Genomic DNA, 19,027 nt, shown 5'->3' with positions numbered 1-19,027 from the left:
TGATACAAAAATGTATGAAGAGCGAAATTTTGCCACAGGCAGTTTTAGCAATTGGGTTCAAATCCAATTATGACAATACTGTAGTCATTTAATTATCAAATACATACCATACAATTAATTAAATGGTGGCTTAAATGATCTAGGACTGGATCTTTTTAAGGATTTATATTGTAACATAGCACTTTTTACATTGAGGTGTTTATTTCAAATTCATTCCAGATAAAGAGTAAAGAGCTGTTATTGTCTGAAGGCAGTCACTCTTTGTTGCCTATGTAGCAGTTGCAATGCAGTTACTGGTATGCTTTTAATTTAAAACTACCATAATGAGAACAAATGAGGCAATAAACAGAAAGGACATGGTTTAAATGTAAAGTAATGTAAAGTAAAGAAATTGATTCACCTTTTTAACTTCAAAAAGTAATGAAGGGGAAAGCTAACTGGGTATGGTGCAGGGATGCTGAGAATTCAGTTACCTTAGCAATGATGTTCTTACCTGTCCTAGGGAAAGTATGGGCTGTCACTCTGCATTGATGACACAAACAGCTAACAAAATTACTACATGAATAACAATTACTGAAGGGATGCCTGGCCACTCACCGGTAGGGATCTGAATATACTTTTCAGAGCTCCATTCACTCCATGATCCATGGTGGTCTGGTTTGCAGTGAATCTGTACAATGTACGTCTTTCCGGGATTTAAACTGAACATTTTATATTGTGTTTGCTGTCCAACAAAGATAGTCTGGAAATTAAATAAAAATCACAAATTGCATATAAAATTGAGACATTTTTCTATGACTGATATGAAAATCACAGCTAGGTTTAAGTCTCGATAACCAAGCTGGGAATATAGAACAAATCTGGTGTTATGGTTTGAGAAAACCTATAAAAATTTATTGTCATTTAGACAATTATTCTATCACCTGATGACCCCTCCCCACACGGAAAGGGGAATCGGGGAAAGAAAGGAAACATGAGGGCTGAAATACAAATATATTTATTAGGATACAACTAAATAACAATAATACTGAAGAACCAGTATTAATCCCGATACTAATATAAGATATACAAGAATTATACTCAGCCCATTCCATCAGTAGGAAGCTGTGCACTCACAGTGTGGACACTAATGTCCGCATGTCAGTCACCGCGAGAACAATGGCTTTGGAGGAAGGGAAGGGCTCAGGGCTCTGGTACCAGGGCAAGAAGTTCTCTGTACCGCCGCCATCAAGGGAGAGAGAGACTACGCAGCTAACTTTTTAATTTATATGAAAGTGACGTTCATGGTATGAAATAATCCTGTTGGCCAGCTTGGGTTAAGTGCCCAGGCCTCACTCTTCCTCATCGCTGCACCTGACAAGGCTTGAAAACACTGAGACCTTGAATCCCACATAGCCTAACTGGCTATAAAGTAAATATTTTCACGAATTCAGACACTAAAGTCTCCCAAAACTGGAGTTTTCCCCAGCATTAGAGGAGGATAGCTTCCTAACAATTGTTATGCAGGCATGGAATAACAGTACATTTATTTTATCTCTATAACTCAGCTTTGTGACATAATTCCATGGGAATGAGATATGGCTCTGGTATACTGTGCAAATTAAACTATTACAGAAACACATCATGGCAAATAGGAAGGAACTGCAGTAATGGTGGGAACTGCAGTGGTGAGCGGAGGAGGAGGATGCAAGAAACAGAGATGGGGGAAGAAAATGCAGAGAGAAAAGAAGGAGTTGGTGGAACTGCACAGGGTAGTAAAAGTGGATCTTGCAACAGCCAGGGGGCTGGGAAGTGCAGTGGCGGGGGAAGGAAGGAGGAGGTACAGCGATGGCTGTACTGTAGCAGCCAAGAAGGGGATGCAGCCAAATATCTTAGTCTTTATAGCCAAAGACTTTACAGCCAAATAGCTTAGTGTTTAATTTGCCACCCAAGTGTTTGAGTTGCAGGTCCTGGCTATAGACAATCATTATTATGTGGCCATAACAACTATAACCTAATGGCTATTTGTACAAATTTGAAAGATTTTACATAATGTCACTGAGCTTTCTGTTACCTAAGAAGTGTTTGTGGTTAAGAACAAATTATCACAGAAGAAACCTGACTAAATGAGAACAAACAGTTTAATCTGTAATGCCAATATGATTAATATATAATGGTCACAATTAAAAATAAGTACTTTATCACCTGCTATCACACAACAGCATCTGAGATACCAGTATTCTCAGTAGGAAATTGTGGATCACACAAGCACTTTTGAAAAATTATGAACTATTCGGTGTGCCTGCTTTATTACATTCAGGCATGGGACCTGACTGACAAAATCTAATTGATCAGAAAACATCATCCAGCAAAAACTTGTAACATCCTTACCTCCCATTCCTCTCCTTCTTCAGGCTTTAGTCGCAACTCATATTCAAGCGTAAGCCATCCAGATCTGACATCAGCCAGCGGGGGTGGAGACCATGTCAAGACTAGATACGGTTTTCTATTCATTGGCTTTTTTAATTCCAGAGTTACATTCACAGGAGGGTCTGGCTGTACTGTTAAAATAAAAGAACTGGAATAAGAGTCTAAATCATTTTTTCCTTGCATCTTAGTAAGAAATATAAAATGGTGTCAGTGGTGAGTTACCACCTCCATTGTGTCTAGTAGTTTAGAAGTGGTCTGGAATACAGGGATCAAGAGTTGCCTGATAAAGTAAGCACGGATTTACAAATTTGAAGAAACAACTGAAGATCAGTAAGTAGTTGAGCTCCTGTTAAGATTTGGCTTAATCATTTATCAACAGAAATATTTTTTTCTTACATTACCATTTATTGTTGCTTTTCCCCACAACTATATTTCAAAGTTAACATCTTTAATGCTGTGTTATGAAAGTTCTACTTTACCATAATCTTATCGAAGTTGCCGTATATATTTAGGAGTGCTGAAAACACAGATATAGCTCATGAAACTTGCCCATTCCCCCAACTTTTACATTCAGAAAACACAACAACATAATCCCTACATGCATACGGAAGGATATTTAAAAATAAAACAAACTGGTAATATTAAAGCCCTGCCTGTATCTCAAAAAATAAACCAAAATGGAACACAGGTTTCTGCTACACTCAGGCTTGCATCTTCCTCAGTTCAGAGGTAGAGCTTCTGCATGTCGTGCATGTATTTTACCACTGTCTTATGCAAAGCTTCATCACGTAAGTAGTCAGGGCATGGAGGTAAAATGTAAAGCCTTTTCTCCAGCAGCCCTTTTCCAGTTCCCAGACTCCTGGCAGCTAGACCCTTGATAACAAAGCAGTTATTGGTGATAAATCCGTTCCCTTAGAAAAAGACCTAAACACTTGTCCACAGTCACTCTGGGGAAAAAGTCTGAGAAAAGAGATTATCAGTACACTGCTATAAAAAGCACTAATTCAGCTTCTCTAGGGTCTGGAAACTACTTTTAGGTAACCAGATCTAAGTATTACTAGTTAAAAGATCAATTTGATTTCAGTTGCTGGTGGAGTGGAAAAAGATTTTAGCTGGATGACGTTTCTTAGGGTGTGACTGAAAGAAATACAGAAAACCAATATGGTTATCTGAATGCAGTTTCAAAGCTCTTAGCATTTTTGGGCTTTCTTTGAAAATAAAATGGTAAAGGGATGAATATTGATTTATTATTACACCAGATAAGATCTTATTTGTTTTTACAAGTTTTTAACTTGGATATAGTACTACATATGAGAAGAGCTGGAACTAAAATTCTTGTGTCAAAATCCAGAATTTTGAATTATTTTGTCCCACAGAAAATACTTTTTATCTCTTACCTATGTAAGTCACATCCACATAATGAGGATCAGAGAAGTTACTTCCCATTTCATTAGTTGCCCTCACAGTAATATTGTATATGGTCCAGAAAGAGGTGTGCTTTTTATCAAAGTAGCACGAATTGGGGCCCGCAGTTCTGTAATCTGGACATTCATAAACTTGTTCTTCTCTGAAATGGAAGAATCACAGTGATTAGGTTACACAGAGTAAACCATCTGACTTTGATTACTAGTAGTTCAGCGTTATTTAGGGCCAGATCAGATTTTTCATGCCTGGCAATGTGAAGAAAATCAGAAAACTGCTGTCAGACTAAGGAGTCATTGGGCAATTCCAGAGACTGTCGTAAGCATTTTCCCCCCAAAATAAGGACTACAAAGCCTGGAGAATTTAGGCTGTTGTAGATGCAGCAATGGGCTAGTGGAGCGCAGCTCTTACTTTTCTGAATGCCATTGTCCATTGCATAGCCCTTACAGGTTCCAGAGGTTCATTAGAAGTGATTGCTGAAGTCTTCTAACCCATCTGTTAAAAACTGAGTATTTCCAATGTTAATGTCACACTCAACATGAGTTCTGCATATTACATTAATATGCTTTCAGAATCTCTTTGCTCTTTCATCACTTGTTCCTCAAAACCCCCTACTTTGTACCTGTCCTGCAAATCCATTCCCAAGCTTCCCAAAGGGAGCAGGGAGCAGGCATAGGAGAGAAAGTTGAGTATGTAGTACTTGTTTCTAGGGTCCTCTGAGATGCACAATAACAAAAGAGAAAGTTGTGGATGTGGACCTCACATCCTGGCTGGCTGGCTGGACCAGTATCTGTCTTTTTCCACTAAGACCTGTCTCTCAGCTGGCAAGTACAGAGTTTAGCATCCGGTTAGGTCAGTACAATGCTGAGTAGTGCTGGGTGAATGAAAAAAAGTTCACAGGACCCAAACAAAATATTGACTCCTTTAAAATGAAAGTTTAGCACTTGATCTACGTTCCAAAACTAAGATTACTGCAGAAGCCAGGAGGCATTAATGGCCTATGAATAGTTGTGCAAAATAAGCATTATCAGAAGATGGAAATTTTAATACCTGGTAATTTTGGAAAGCTTTATTTCTGGGGTTGCGTAGCCAAAGAGCTACAGGACTGTGTGTTTGTCCTGCATACATATTATGCAGTTGCTGCGCCATGGCAACTTTCAAGGCAGTCTGTCTTTCAAGGCAGAAGAATTCACAGAAATTTGAAAAAACTGACATTATAAAGAGATCCTATTTCAACCTTAAATATGCTGCTGCCAGTGCTATTCCAGAATATGTCACTCGCACAAAAACATGTGCTATGGAAAAAGACATCTCCTAAATGCAAAACAAATCAGGATCGATTTTTCAGGTCCTTCCAATAAAACACTGAATAATTATGCACAGCTTATTACCCTTCTTTGCTGTAAAGCAAAGTGTAGTTAGTAGGATGTCCTCCATCTGAACCAGGTTTCCACCAACAAGTAAAAGTTTCCTTTTCTGGAGAACGGCATTTTATTATGGTAGGCTTTTCAGGGGGTGACTCTCCTGTGAGAGATAAAGAAATGAACTAATTACTAAGTTTAATGCATTAGGTCAACCCTGAATTCATAAAACAATATCAAGCAGCGCACAGGAAAATACTGTTTTTTCTATAAGGAAAGAAAAAGTTTTGCTTCATATTAGCATAGGAAAGGAAGGATGGTTCAGTGGTTAGAGCAGCAGCCTGCTACTTTGACATGGATTCAAAATCCTTTCCCAGCTGCAGCTATGCTGAGGAAATATGTTTTAGTTTCCTGGCTGTGGCTCTTCTCTGTCCCCAGGTTTGGTAAGGGGTGCTCAAATACTGTCACAGGAAGTTCTATAAAATGATTTAAAATACACTCTGCTACCCAATCTATTTTCTATCTAAACCATTTTTCCTTCCAAAAATGTGTTTTAAGATGCTTCTGAATGTTTATAAAATACGCTGTCATTCGTTTTGGCTTTTACAGGAAAAAAATGAAGAATGTAAGTGTTTGCCCATTTGTTTATGTTCTTGCCAGTAATTCTCTTCTGAAGTACCTATGATGAGCTGATTCCAAAGATGCAAAGAAGCAGCTCTCATATTTCCTTGTAAAGTGACGTTATGCTCAGTAGTCAGGCTACTTGCCTCATTGCTGCCAAGCAATTTGTAATTATTTGGATTCCTGATGATGTTTTTATAGACTCAAGAAAAGCACTTAGAGTAGGGCAGAGGAAAATGCTTAAATTTTGAATAGGATGATGCTAGTCAAAACCCTGATGTGATTGAAACTTTTGCAGTTATGTATTTGTGGCAAAATACGGTCCTATTACATCAATAATACATATTTTCTACTATTTAGAGTAGGGACATTGATTTTCCAAATTTCTAATTGCCAAAGGCAGATCTGAAAATGGGACATTTAAAAAATATTTTTCTATTAACAGTACTTCAGCAATCTCCATGTCAAATAATGAATAATACAATTAGTGACGGAAGAAGCAGGTTTGAGACAACCTGGCAAAAGCGTCTGACAACAAGATACGATGTCATGCATATTTAATGTGTCCACTCAGACCCAAGAAAACTCAGATAATTATTTCCATGTGATAGTAGCTGCAAGTGTTATCCTCTTTTAGACATGGTGATGCTTTCCATCCAGTGACTAACAAACAAACGAATGATACTTACACAATTACCATTACCTGGTATCTACAGCTACAGATGAAATCAATGTGATTTTTAAATAGAGGGACAGGAACAATAAATTATTTAGGCACACCTGTATCAGAAGTGATTTCCTAGTAAATCCCAGCCTGTTTGTCATAGCCGGTTTCATGAGAGGATCCTGAGTGGATCAACAAGACTAAATACACGCAAAGTACAGTAAGGTGCACAAAGTTGTTCCTCCAGCACTATGAAGTGTGTGTGTGAGGCAGGTTTTCAGGGCTGCCATTTAAGCACATTTCACAACACTGAACTGGCTATAATTTAAAAACAATTAACAGAACAGCCATCATCCACTCACCATTGGGGATCTGAACGCGTCTTTCAGAGCTCCACTCACTCCATTCTCCAAGGTCTAACATGCAACGGACCTGAACAACATACTTCACCCCGCCTTGTAATCTAATCACTTTGTACTGTGTCTGCACTCCAACAGATATTGTCTGGAAAAGAAAATGGATTGGAAAAATAATAAAGAATTGGGCCATTTTAACATATAAACCATAAAGGAGTAGGCTTGTGTCACTGACTTCTGGGCAAGGGTTTCAGTTGGGTATTTTATAAGATATGAATTTCAAAGAAGCAAAGGTAGTGACTTAACAGAAAAACTCACTTCAGTGACACTGAGATTTTGATACTTGAGAAACATCTTTAATTGTAGGCTTCCTGTCAGTTAGTACTCCGTCAGATCCATGATGTAAAGAACACTATAGTTAGTCCAACTCACAGATAAACCCTCTGTGTAACACTTCTTGGTGGCTAGTTTTAGTTCTTACTGCTAAGTGCCTTCCTCAGGCCCTTTGAATCTCTCTTCAGAACTCTTTCAAGACACATAGCTTTTTCCATCATTAAGGCATCAACAATTTAGGTAGCATTGAGGCCATCTGACTCTGACTTTAGGAATGACATTTTCTCCTGGTATCTCAGCTGTGGGAGTACTGCGACCCACTCCAGCTGGGAACAGCAATGGAAATTGTGTGAGTGGGACACCCCATCCTTTCTGAGGGGGGGGTTGCCCCTGATTGATCATGTTGAAGAGGATGACAATAATGACTCTCAGCCCAATAAACAGTAATTAGAGAATAGCAGAGAAACTTCTGAAAAAAAGGTCAGCTTGAAAAGCAGTATTAAAGAAGCATAAAAATTTCTAATATGGGGGGGAGACTGGAAACTTCATCAGTAGCTGAAGTTTAGTTTGATGCCATCAGAAGCTGCTCTGCTAGCATCGTGACCTCTGCCTGGGCCAGATGAGCAGCCTCCCTCTCTGGTGCTGTGAGGAGCTGCACTCCAGACGGCATGGACCGCAGCAGGCAGGAACCCCACCGGGGTATATGCATGTGGCCCTGTGGGTGATTTCCCACTGATGTGTGTCTTAGTAGATTGTAGGAAGGGATGTGGGTTCACATTAACTTAAAGCATCCATGTCCCCTGCAGAAGTGGGTGTAAATAGGGGAGTTTGTACTCCCAGCAGGGTGGGGTGTGCTTCTAACCCACCCTTCCTGGGAGAGGGGAATTTCTGTATCTAGCATAATACTGGGACTACTAATAGAAGTGTGTTTATAAATTTGTAGGTGTCCGTTAACATTTTTAAGTGCGCAGTGTTGTGATTTATCTGTTGTATCGCTGATACTGACGTTGACTGCATAGTTAACTGATTGCTTGTTAATTACATCTTAAGAATCAATAAACTGCTTTGATCCTGATTTGGTTTAAACTATATGAATGAGCAGTCTCTAACTGTGACACCTGGGAACAGACACATTGACAAAAATTACAATTAAATATTATATCAGTGGACTAAATAGTTTTTTTCAGTATATGACATTAGGGCAATTATACAAATACCCTGAATTTCACTGTCTCTACACATCATTACAGTATTTTTCTTTCTGTAATCAGATTTGGTTATATTATTTTTTTTGTCTTCACAGAAACCAGGATTTTTATAATACCACTTAAATTCAGACAAGAGAACTTGTGGAAAAAAGCATTTATGCAATAAAGATATTTTTCCGTTACCTCCCACTCTTCCTTTTCCTCGGGTTTTAGTCGTAGCTCATAGTGATATACATGTGGATTAGAGCTGGCATCAGCCAATGGAGGTGGAGACCATTTTGCCCAAAGGTACATTGTGTTAGCAGATGTTTTCGTTTCTAGAGAGAGGTTCACAGGAGCATCTGGCTGAACTGTATAAATGAAAAGTTTGCCATTAATGATTTCATTTGCTCTTCGAAAAGGTATGTCCTTTATGATTTTGTATTTCATCACATTAATTTCAGATCGTTCAGCACTTCTGTAAGGGAATAGTGCAAGAGACTTTTTTTTCCTTTCTCCCTAATAATGTTTAACTGGCTACTGATTTACCACAGTACCAGCAAATCTTAGACTTTACTGTGAAATTGTTAGGCTAAGGAAATACAAATCATAATTTCATTAGGCCACTCTTGCAAAATTAAAATGTCAGATATTTCATAGCTAAAAAGACTAAGTACATTTATCATTACGATGTGTAGACTATGCATATGCAGAAAGCAGATGGAGTTAGGTATATGAAATACTACAAAGAGAGAGCCCTTGGAGTGCTTATGCAGTTATTTTTACTGTCTGCAAGACTGTTTTTACTATTTTTACTGTTTACAAGACTGCAATGGGAGTAGCCAGAATGGTGTTTACATTTGGAAAATTTAGGTAGCATTACTGAATTTGAAAGTTTTATAATCTGCAGTGCTTGGAATTTACAACACTGTCACTGAGTCTAATTGAAATACTGGAGACAACGAGAAACTGGAGCCAATTTTTCAGACAAAGTTAAAATGACAAAAAATACGTAGTTTTCACATAAATTAGAGATGCATATTTTAGGTCATCTGTAGATAAACACTCCTCCACAGCAAGTTTCACATAATGAGGAAAGAAATTTTTCATTCCTACTTGTTCTGGGATTAAAAACCACATACACCTCCAACTAGTTGTTTTCCATTTCATTCTTCCCTTTTTACCTATGGAGGTCACATCCACATACTGAGGATCTGAGCTGTTACTTCCAATCTCGTTCGTTGCCGTTACAGTGATATTATATGTTGTCCAGGGAGTAGTGTGATTTGTATCAAAGTAGCAGGAATTGGGACCTGATGTTCGGTAGTCTGGACATTCATAGATTTCTTCTTCACTGAAATAAAATGATTTTAAAAGTTAAAAGTTTAGGAAACGAATAATACGATAATGATAATATTCTAGTAAATGCCTAGGTTGAGCAAAGAAATTTGAAATGTTTAACTTTAAACCTATATATAATCCCACCTTTGGGAAATATTTTCATGAGTGTCAAATGCTATTACCATAAATGCTTCATTGCTATTTTTGCTGCAGTTGTTCAGGATGAACCCTTTTAATGCCTTTTTGGTACACAGGAATATATCGATAAAAGAATGGAAAAAGAAATTTCCAGAGATAGCATAAGGCAATTTTTAAAAATGTTTAAAAGCAAGTTAAAGGCAAATTAAACACATTCACTTCGACTAAAGAAGAAAAGTTGCTAAATATCTTCTTTACTTATTTCCCCTGGAAAGTAACCCAATGGGCCCTATGGCAGATGGTTGTTTCACTGATTGTTTTCAGCAAGATGTTAATTTATCTGCTTTTTAACATGGTCATCATGATAACGGTCGCAACAGTTCATGATCTCCTATTACCTTTATACAAGTCGTCAGCTTTTCTAGGAGAGGGACTGTTCTGTACTCAATTAGAGCTGAACTGGGTGATGTACTCAGAGCCTATCCCAGGTGTGAAGAACTGCACAAACCCAAAGCACAACCTGAGGTGGTTCAAGGATGCACTTCAGTTGCACTGTTAAGCCCTGTGCACCACTAACAAGATCTAGTTTCCAGGAGTTTTGTCCCAGTTCACAAAGAAAAGACGGGAGCAAGGGGACTGTACCTGAGAGACAGTGAGCTACGAAGGGCAACAGTGGCACAGATCTGGAGTGCTCGGCAGTGCCTGGTGTTCAGCAGATTTAATGAAACGGAGAAGCACTCTTATCCATCCCTACACAGGCCTGTTCTGAGCTGTGATAGGTATGACTTAAAATGTCCATTAAAATTTCTGTTGTGATCGAGGCTGAAACATCTGCACTTTCATAAAATAAAAGCTCTCAGATCATTGTTGAGTGTGGTAGCCTCGTTAAAGGCCGGATCTTTCCTGATCGATTAATACCAAATGATTTGGAGTTTACTTAATTGAAGCAGGGGAGTCTGAGGCTTTACCTTATCTATTCTGAACCTCACTGGATTTATTCCTAGAAATTTAACCTCTGATTCTCCCTGCTTACTTGGCCCTGTTCTGAGACCTCATGTTTTCAGGAAGAAAGGGCAATTATACAAAGAAGCACAGGTTAAGTAAAGTTACTAAACATATACATAAAATAAACATACATACATATAAACATATTAGACAGGATGAGGGAGACATGGACTTTACCAAAACAGTAACTTTTGAGATGTAATACCCACATCTGATTTTACTCCATTTTGGGAACCACAAGGTTGGCTGCAAGTCCAGAAGGGGAAGCAAAGACTCTCTATGTATTTTCTCCAGATGGGGGTTTGCTGTGCAGGGTAATGGAGAAGCTCCTTGGCAGGGCCCTGAGGGCACCACCAGCCCTCACTGCCCCTGCCCAGCCTCCCCAGGGCTTCCCCACGCACTGCCTGGGGCCAGGTCCTCATTTCAGCCCACCGCGGCAGGGCTGGTCTCCAGATCCCCTGCCCTTCCCAGCCATGGGCCCTGCTGAGCTAGCCCCAGCCCAGCCTCAGCCTGTCCTCGTCCCCAGGGAGGTGCCCGATGCCCAGCTCTGTGTTGCCCCCAGCCTGCCCTGTTCCCTGGCTGGGACGGTGGGACAGGCCCTGGGTGGAGGTGGTGCCCTGGGGTACCTTGATGTTCTCCTCCTCAGAGAAGCACACCATTCAGCTAAACGCTGTGCGCCTCCTGATAAGATGGACAAATGACAACTTTCCCAGCATGCCTTCAGACCAGTGGTATTTTAGGTCAGATGAGTTTCCATGGGGACAGGCTGAAGGTTTGGGACTGGTGATGGTCATGTTTTCTTCCAACAAGGGAAAGCCATTCATCTTATGTAGCCCTTGTTGGGTATCTGAGGTTTAACATGGATTCCTAAAAATGCCTTTATAAATTAATGTTATAATTCCCTCATTCTGTCATAATCATCACTCCATCACTTTCAGAATACATATGCACCGCTTGTTACCTGTCCCTGCTGTAGAACAGGGTGTAATTGGTAGGAAGTCCTCCATCTGAGCCAGGCTTCCACCAACAAGAAAAGGTTTCCTTTTCTAGAGAACGACATCTTATTATCTTAGGTTTTCCAGGGTATGATTGACCTAGGGAAGTGCAGAAAACCAGCTACTTATATTAGAGTTGGACAGTATTTTTTGTTGTTATTGTTGAATGATAAATTCATGAAGGAAAGCTTTTTTTGAGAACAATAAAATTATTTGAAATTAGGGACTGAATTTGGCAAATAAATCTGCTTAGAAAAAGGGTCAAAATATTCAGAAAAGTAAATACATTTTACCTCAAACTTCTAAAATAGCTACTAAAATTATTTTAGTTGTGTTTTTCAAAGGAAGATTTCATTTTTACCTAAACATAAAAAGTATACAGTTATCACCAAATTAAATTACAAAGTTTGGAAGTAAATATATTACCTCTTGTTTCTTCCTAAAAGATCCAAAATTTTTATGTTCAGGTCAACTTAAAATTCAATTTCACCTTCAACTTTGCAACAGAACCAAGATTCCATTATTTGCACATATTTGGGTTAAATTATAGGTAAGACAAGTAATAAAAAGAAGGAATCAATGGGCTAGATGGAGTATTTTGTATATTGGCAACCTGCGTGTATTAATTAATTATTTGAATATTCCCTAATAATCCCAATACATTTAAGAGTATTTTCTGGTAAGACCAGTTGTCATTAACTTCTACCAAGAACATAGACCACAAATTTATCTACATTTTTTCATGAAAAGCATGTGGCTTTTCAAACTAAGCTTACCTTTATTTCATTAAAGTTCCATACCGTTATCTCTAATAGTGTTACTATTCATATGATGCTAATTCCCAAGAAGGTGACAAACATGGAATGAGTGTAAGGATGGAGTGAGTGTCTTTCATCATCACCATGACATAATCATTAAATTAATACTATAAAAAGAAAACAGGACTCAAGCTTCCATACAAACTTTATAAGAAAGTCACTTAAATATGTACAGGCTCCAGTGGTTGTCAGGATAGGTCGGTTAAAGCCTCAGACTTTCCTAAAGAAAGTGTTTTAAGGAAAAACAAGTGTTTCAGGAAGTGGTGTACTTACCAGTCAGACTCACTGCAGTCAGAGCAAGTAGCAAAAGAATTTTAAGTGATGATGTCAATTTCTGCTTCATGATGTCTGCTTCTCCTCAGGAGGAAATATCAGATCAAGGGCTCACTGAAAAATAGGCCACGATGCAATAGTCGATAACAATGCTTAACATGTGATATGTATCACTTGGCTTGATCCAAGTCCCTTTTGAATGGCAGCTAATTCATTCTTATTATTTCTCAAAAAGGTGCAGCAACACCTACAGTTCCACTTCAGAAGGAGAAAACCTGAATCACAGAGTAGTAAGTACGTCTTCCTCGAAGTCTTTGAATGGTTAGCAGTTCTTGGATTACCATTCCGTAGCATTAACAAATCTTACATATTTATTTGGCATCTTGGGATACTGGGTGCTTTTCTTAAAGCTCTAACTTTTAGACTTACTAATTTACCTGAGAAATCAGCCTTTTAGTAACAAAAAAATACAGTTGTATCTCTGTTGGTACAAAGAAGAGCACAACATATTTGAACTCTGAAAGCCCTAAAAAGAGAAGGCAAATAGAAAATAGCCAAAACTTCTTTTGAAGTTTACGATTTCTGAGCCAGTCTCATGACTTCCGAATATTTGGGACTGGCAATGTTGAATTCAGAATGACCCCAGCTGAAGAATTCAACTCATCGTTTTTACTGCATTTGATTTTGCAGCAAAGGGGAAACACCAACATCAGAGAAAAGAAACCAAGGAAAAAGTAGCCTGACTTCACAGTTAATTTATCAGGTGAAAATGCAAGATGGGATGCACTTATCCCTCTTCCTTCAACTTGCAAAGGCCAGAGGCAGTGTTGCGAACTTGGCTGAAATAAAGTGGTGCAAGTGGGAAGCCACCAGCTATGAAGACCCAGTCCCTGCAGTGGGCTGACACCGCTAGATGTCCTCAGAATTCAGTTTACAGCTCGGGGTAACCAGGAGTCCCTATTGCTGCTAAATCTGTTGGCTTAGCCCAAAGAAAAGACAGAATAACGTAAAGCAAACCTCCTGCTTCTCCCACCACTGTGCTTTCTGCGTGGAGATGGCGACTCTGGTTGGATATTAGATTCTTGGTAGCCAGCCTCACTCTTTGAAACTAAAGAAGAACAATCTACTGTCTAAATAGGAAGCTCCTTACCTCAGCTTTCCACTCCTACCAAGCACATCTGACAGGTATCTGTATGCTTGAAACCCATTCAGTGTAGCACAGCATGGAAACAAGCTGTCTCTTTGCTGAGGAAAAATTCTTTGTGGTTTACCAGATGACTCAATTTTCATTATGCAATGCATTTTCTGTATCAAGAAACTATAATCCGTCAGCATATAAATGTTTTTTCAAGCACAAGGGCAAATGAAGTATCAGTTAATTTAACTGAGTCTAAACATTGTTTGCTGTGGGCAATGTGGAGAAGAACAACAGTTGGCTATATTTCCATATACCACTCCTGAATATTTATGTCCATTACATGCATGTAACTGAGCTACAGGCTGCAAAATCACATCTGGGTTAGTTTTAAACTCACTTTAAACTCACAGCAATCTGTGCACAGTCGGTGGAGAGCAAACCATTTAAATATAAATTCCAGTTTTGTGTAAGCACATGCAAATTTTATGACTGTAAACAAACAAACGTTAGTGTTTAACTTCAGAAATGAGATGAAAACTTGGTGTTATATAATATAGAGCACAGGCCACAGCTCATGCAAGAACAAGACACATTTTTCTCAAGTGAAGCTGAAATAATGAACTATAAACAGTAACTGTTGCATGTACATATGAAAATACTTACAGTATTTTCTTATTTCTGAAAATAGTTGGAACATCTGCCAAATACAGAACTATCAAACTGACACTCATACTGTGCTTCTTTATAGGGAACTGGTACCATGATTTATTTTTTTTACTTTCACAGATGTATCTTTTCTTTGTGAAGCATTGAGAGATAAGAGAAACTGATTACAGTGAGTCAAAGAATTAAATTTGTCAATATGACAAAAGAGAGAGGCATCATCAAGAAAGAGCTCTATTAGAGCACTCAGGAAGGAAAACAGGATAATTTTAGAAACTGAAGAACTTCAGAACCAAATTAATAGAAATAGGATGAAATCAATGCCTTCAAAAACAAGTATCTTTCCTTGGGAGCATTTGTTTTTTAAAAATGAGATGATTGTGAACCCCTTCTGTAATGTGGCGATGAAAAAGAACAGGAGAGATACAGGGCATGTTACAGGGAGTTACTGAATGCCTTCTTTGCTTCTGTCTTTACCGCTCGGGACAGCCCTCAGGCGTGCCAGACTTTGGAGAAAGTAACAGGGAAAATCTGGATGAAGGAAGACTTCCCCTTGGTTGAGGAGGATCAAGTGAGAGATCAGTTGAGTAAACTGGATATCCGTAAGTCCTGATGGGATGCAGCCGAGAGTGCTGAGGGAGCTGGTGGAAGTCATTGCTGAGCCGCTCTCCGTCATCTTTGAAAGGTCCTGGAGAACAGGCGAGGTGCCTGAGGACTGGAGGAAAGCCAGTGTTACTCTAGACTTCAAAAAGAGCAAGAAAGATGACCCCAGAACACTACAGGCCAGTCAGCCTCACCTCCATCCCTGGAAAGATGATGGAACAGCTTGTTCTGGGTGTCATCTCAAAGCATGTGGAGGAAAAGAAAGCTATCAGAAGTAGTCAACACGGATTCACCAAAGGGAAATCATGTCTGACTAATCTGATAGCCTTCTATGATGGCATCACTGGATGGATAGATGAGAGGAGGGCGGTGGATGTTGTCTACCTTGACTTCAGCAAGGCTTTCGACAGGGTCTCCCACAGCATCCTCATAAGGAAGCTTAGGAAGTGTGGGTTAGATGAATAGACAGTAAGGTGGATAGAAAACTGGCTGAAAGACAGAGCTCAGAGGGTTGTGATTAGGGGCACAGAGTCTAGCTGGAGGTCAGTGATGAGTGGTGAGCAGCTCTGTGGAAAGAGACCTGGGAGTCCTGGTGGACAACAGGATGACCATGAGCCAGCAATGTGCCCTTGTGGCCAAGAAAGCCAATGGCATCCTGGGGTGCATCAAGAAGAGTGTGGCCAGCAGGTCGAGGGAGGTCATCCTCCCCATCTACTCTGCCCCGGTGAGGCTGCATCTGGAGTACTGTGTCCAGTTCTGGGCTCCCTGGTTCAAGAAGGACAGGGAACTGCTGGAGACGGTGCAGGAAAGGGCTACAAAAATGATTAGGGGATTCGAACACCTCTCTTATGAAGAAAGGCTGAGGGATTTGGGTCTTTTCAGTCTGGAAAAAAGACGATTGATGGGGGTATCTTATCAACGCTTATAAATACTTAAAGAGCGGGTGTCAGGAGGATGGGGCCAGGCTCTTTTCAGTGGTGCCCAGTGACAGGACACAGGGGTAATGGGCACAAACTTGAACATAGGAAGTTCCATCTCAACATGAGGAGGAACTTCTTTACTTTGAGGCTGATGGAGCACTGGCACAGGCTGCCCAGAGAGGTGGTGGAGTCTCCGTCTCTGGCGACATTCAAAACCCGCTTGGACATGTTCCTGTGCAACCTGCTCTGGGTGACCCTGCTCTGGCAGGGGGTTGGACTAGGTGATCTCCAGAGGTCCCTCCCAACTGTTATCTTTCTGTGATTCTGTGAATATGGGCCTATTAATGACACAGCATAAACTCTATGTATAATGCTGGTCACGTGTACTTGGAGGGAAAAAACCCCCAGGTTAACCCCTTTAAAACAGATTTAGAACACAGCTACAAAGATGATCAGAAGACACGGAGGCGGTCTCATGATGACCGGCGGAGGCGGTCTCATGATGGCAATTTAAAGAATTGGCTCTTTACTCCACATAAGGATGGTTGTCTTCTATAAACATAGCAGGAGATTAGCATCAAAAGAGAGAAAATAAGAATGTGTATATGTCTAGTAAATGTTGGAACAAGAGTAGATGGCCATAATTAGCTCAAAAAAATAGAGAAAAATGTTACCATCACAGCAGTGAGTTTCTAGAATAGTCTTCCAAACATAAAAATCCCATTTATTTTTCCCAGGTAGTCTGATCTATTATGAAATATACATGACATGGTTGTTTGTGATAGCTGAGACTGGACTTCGTGATCCAATATATGTTCTCCAGGCTAGTGTTTCAATTCAAGTTATATATCTTGAGTTATTAACAGTTAGAAAACTATGCAGAAGTATGATATATCTGGCTGTCATATCTTACATCTAGGATTTAATACTTTCAAAGTATTTTCTATTAAAGAAGTAACAGAACCTCTGTTTATTTGAAGATCATGCTTAAAAGCCTCTTAGAAAAGCTTCATTCTGATACTTGTATTGCTTTCGGAAGGAATGTAAGCAGCAGCAGAGCAATGGCCAGAAGGCTCCAGGCATATTAACCATATTCCATTTGTTCCAGTGCCTATGTCTCCACGGTTGCCTGGTATTTGGTATTTGTGGGTGGTTCAAATATTGTTTATAAGGCTTCTGGAGAGATGTCTTCTTTTTTAAAGATACGTGCTTTAATAGAAAAAATAATGACCACTTTGTCATAACTATATCAAAAGTGCATCTCCCCAATCTATGACTTTGAAAATGGTTTCATAAAAGGGTAATTAGCATTACTGAAGATGCTGTGAGGGAATGCCTCACTTTTGTGACTGAATGCATTCATTTATAAGGGACACAGTGGACATTGATTTGCCAGAATGTCATGCAAAACCAAGGGCTGAGTAACTGGTATTAAAAGATCACATGCCTCCTTTTTGAAGGTTTTGATTAAATTCCAATGAAGTTATTACGTTCTGACATTATAGTTGAATTTCTCCCTTTTAATGCAGCTGTTATATGGTATTCAACAGCTGCACATTGCACCTCAGAAAACAGTGCACCTTGATGGAAATGGAAATGATTACCAGGGTTTGAGAATGCACAGAAGTGCTAGATACTCCTGTAAAACAACCCTACTCTGCAATTAATAATATCATGAAACTGTAAGTTTGAAAACTGTGCTTACAATGATACTAGATGAAGCTGAAAGCTAAGTATCAACACTGAAATCAGGTGCTGTGGAGCAGGGTTGAGAGAAAAATGTCCTTGTCCTAATTGAGTTCTAGTTCTTACATTCTTTTCTCTGTCTTTCTTGGCTATACTGAAGGATGAATTTCTTCAGAGCGACAGAGAAGTCTTTACTCAGTTTTGCACAGATGAAAAAATTTTCTGTCTGCAATGTTTTCAAGCTTGCAGGAACAACTGTATAGCATCCCCTGGCAATGACATTATGGCCATCACAAGCCTTGCTCGTGCTGCTAAAGAAGTCTAAAGCCAAAAGTACTTTACCAATCTATACTGAACAAGACTCACATTCCCAATACTTATGACAATAAACAATGTTCAACCTTCAGGCCCAGGGCAAGGCAGTTTAAGGAGCCTCAAAACACCATTTAAAAGGCTCATCACCATTTAAAAGGCTGAACTGCAGCTGTATGAAACCAAGTACAAATATAGAGCAGAATAAAGGAAGAATGTGACAGTCTGCTAGACCATCCAGAATCCTGCTGGACATACATTCAGCTATACTGTGGACATTGCATGAGTCTGCCTTCCCATGCTGAGTTCTCAAATGCCAGCGCTGATACATGTCCCTAGCCAAGACGTGGGCATCGCTGTCACTGATGTGTTTCTGAATGACAGGGATGGTTGCGATTATACTGCAAATTTAAAGCTATGGATGGGCAGCGTGTCCAGAGCTCTGCTTTCCCACTCTGAATGAGCCCTAACTGGGACTCTCCAGATTCTGAACCCCTCAGGCACCCAGTACAGCCTTCATGGCAATGTCTAGGGTCCAGAGAAGACATGCGTCTGGTCTGAATTTCTTGTGACTGATTCCAGGTGGCTACTTTCAGCACATAGGTTTTGTGGAGTGCTTTGTGACGATGCATAGTTCCTGCTGTTGGTATGTAAGGGAACACAGAAATCCAATTAATTTCTTGGGACCAAGCACTTCATATTTCTGTGTTCCATAAATTGGAAGCACCTATAAGTTATTTTAGATTTCACCTGAAAAGCCTAAAAAAGGGTTTCTAATATAT

At 39.6% G+C, this 19,027-nt stretch overlaps 1 protein-coding gene across 8 annotated transcripts in view; it reads right to left on the bottom strand.

Moving 5' to 3' along the window:
- Positions 1–19,027, bottom strand: part of PRLR (prolactin receptor) — a 148,268-nt gene that overhangs the window by 10,394 nt on the left and 118,847 nt on the right. For 7 of the 8 annotated variants that reach the window (XM_054186524.1, XM_054186528.1, XM_054186526.1 and 4 more), the window contains 9 exons: positions 12,924–13,037; positions 11,799–11,931; positions 9,496–9,707; positions 8,558–8,724; positions 6,840–6,981; positions 5,223–5,355; positions 3,807–3,976; positions 2,371–2,540; positions 598–742 (listed from right to left, as the gene is read on the bottom strand). In XM_054186524.1, coding sequence (XP_054042499.1) covers positions 598–742; positions 2,371–2,540; positions 3,807–3,976; positions 5,223–5,355; positions 6,840–6,981; positions 8,558–8,724; positions 9,496–9,707; positions 11,799–11,931; positions 12,924–12,993 — 1,342 coding nt within the window. In that variant the 5' untranslated portion in view covers positions 12,994–13,037. The remainder of the gene's footprint in view (positions 1–597; positions 743–2,370; positions 2,541–3,806; positions 3,977–5,222; positions 5,356–6,839; positions 6,982–8,557; positions 8,725–9,495; positions 9,708–11,798; positions 11,932–12,923; positions 13,038–19,027) is intronic. The other variant, XM_054186529.1, reaches the window with a different exon arrangement.

The sequence above is a fragment of the Rissa tridactyla genome, chromosome Z, assembly GCF_028500815.1.
Source record: "Rissa tridactyla isolate bRisTri1 chromosome Z, bRisTri1.patW.cur.20221130, whole genome shotgun sequence".
Taxonomy (NCBI): Eukaryota; Metazoa; Chordata; class Aves; order Charadriiformes; family Laridae; genus Rissa; species Rissa tridactyla.
The sequence above is the reverse complement of the archived record's forward strand: the minus strand, read 5'-3'. Positions and strand labels throughout refer to the sequence as shown.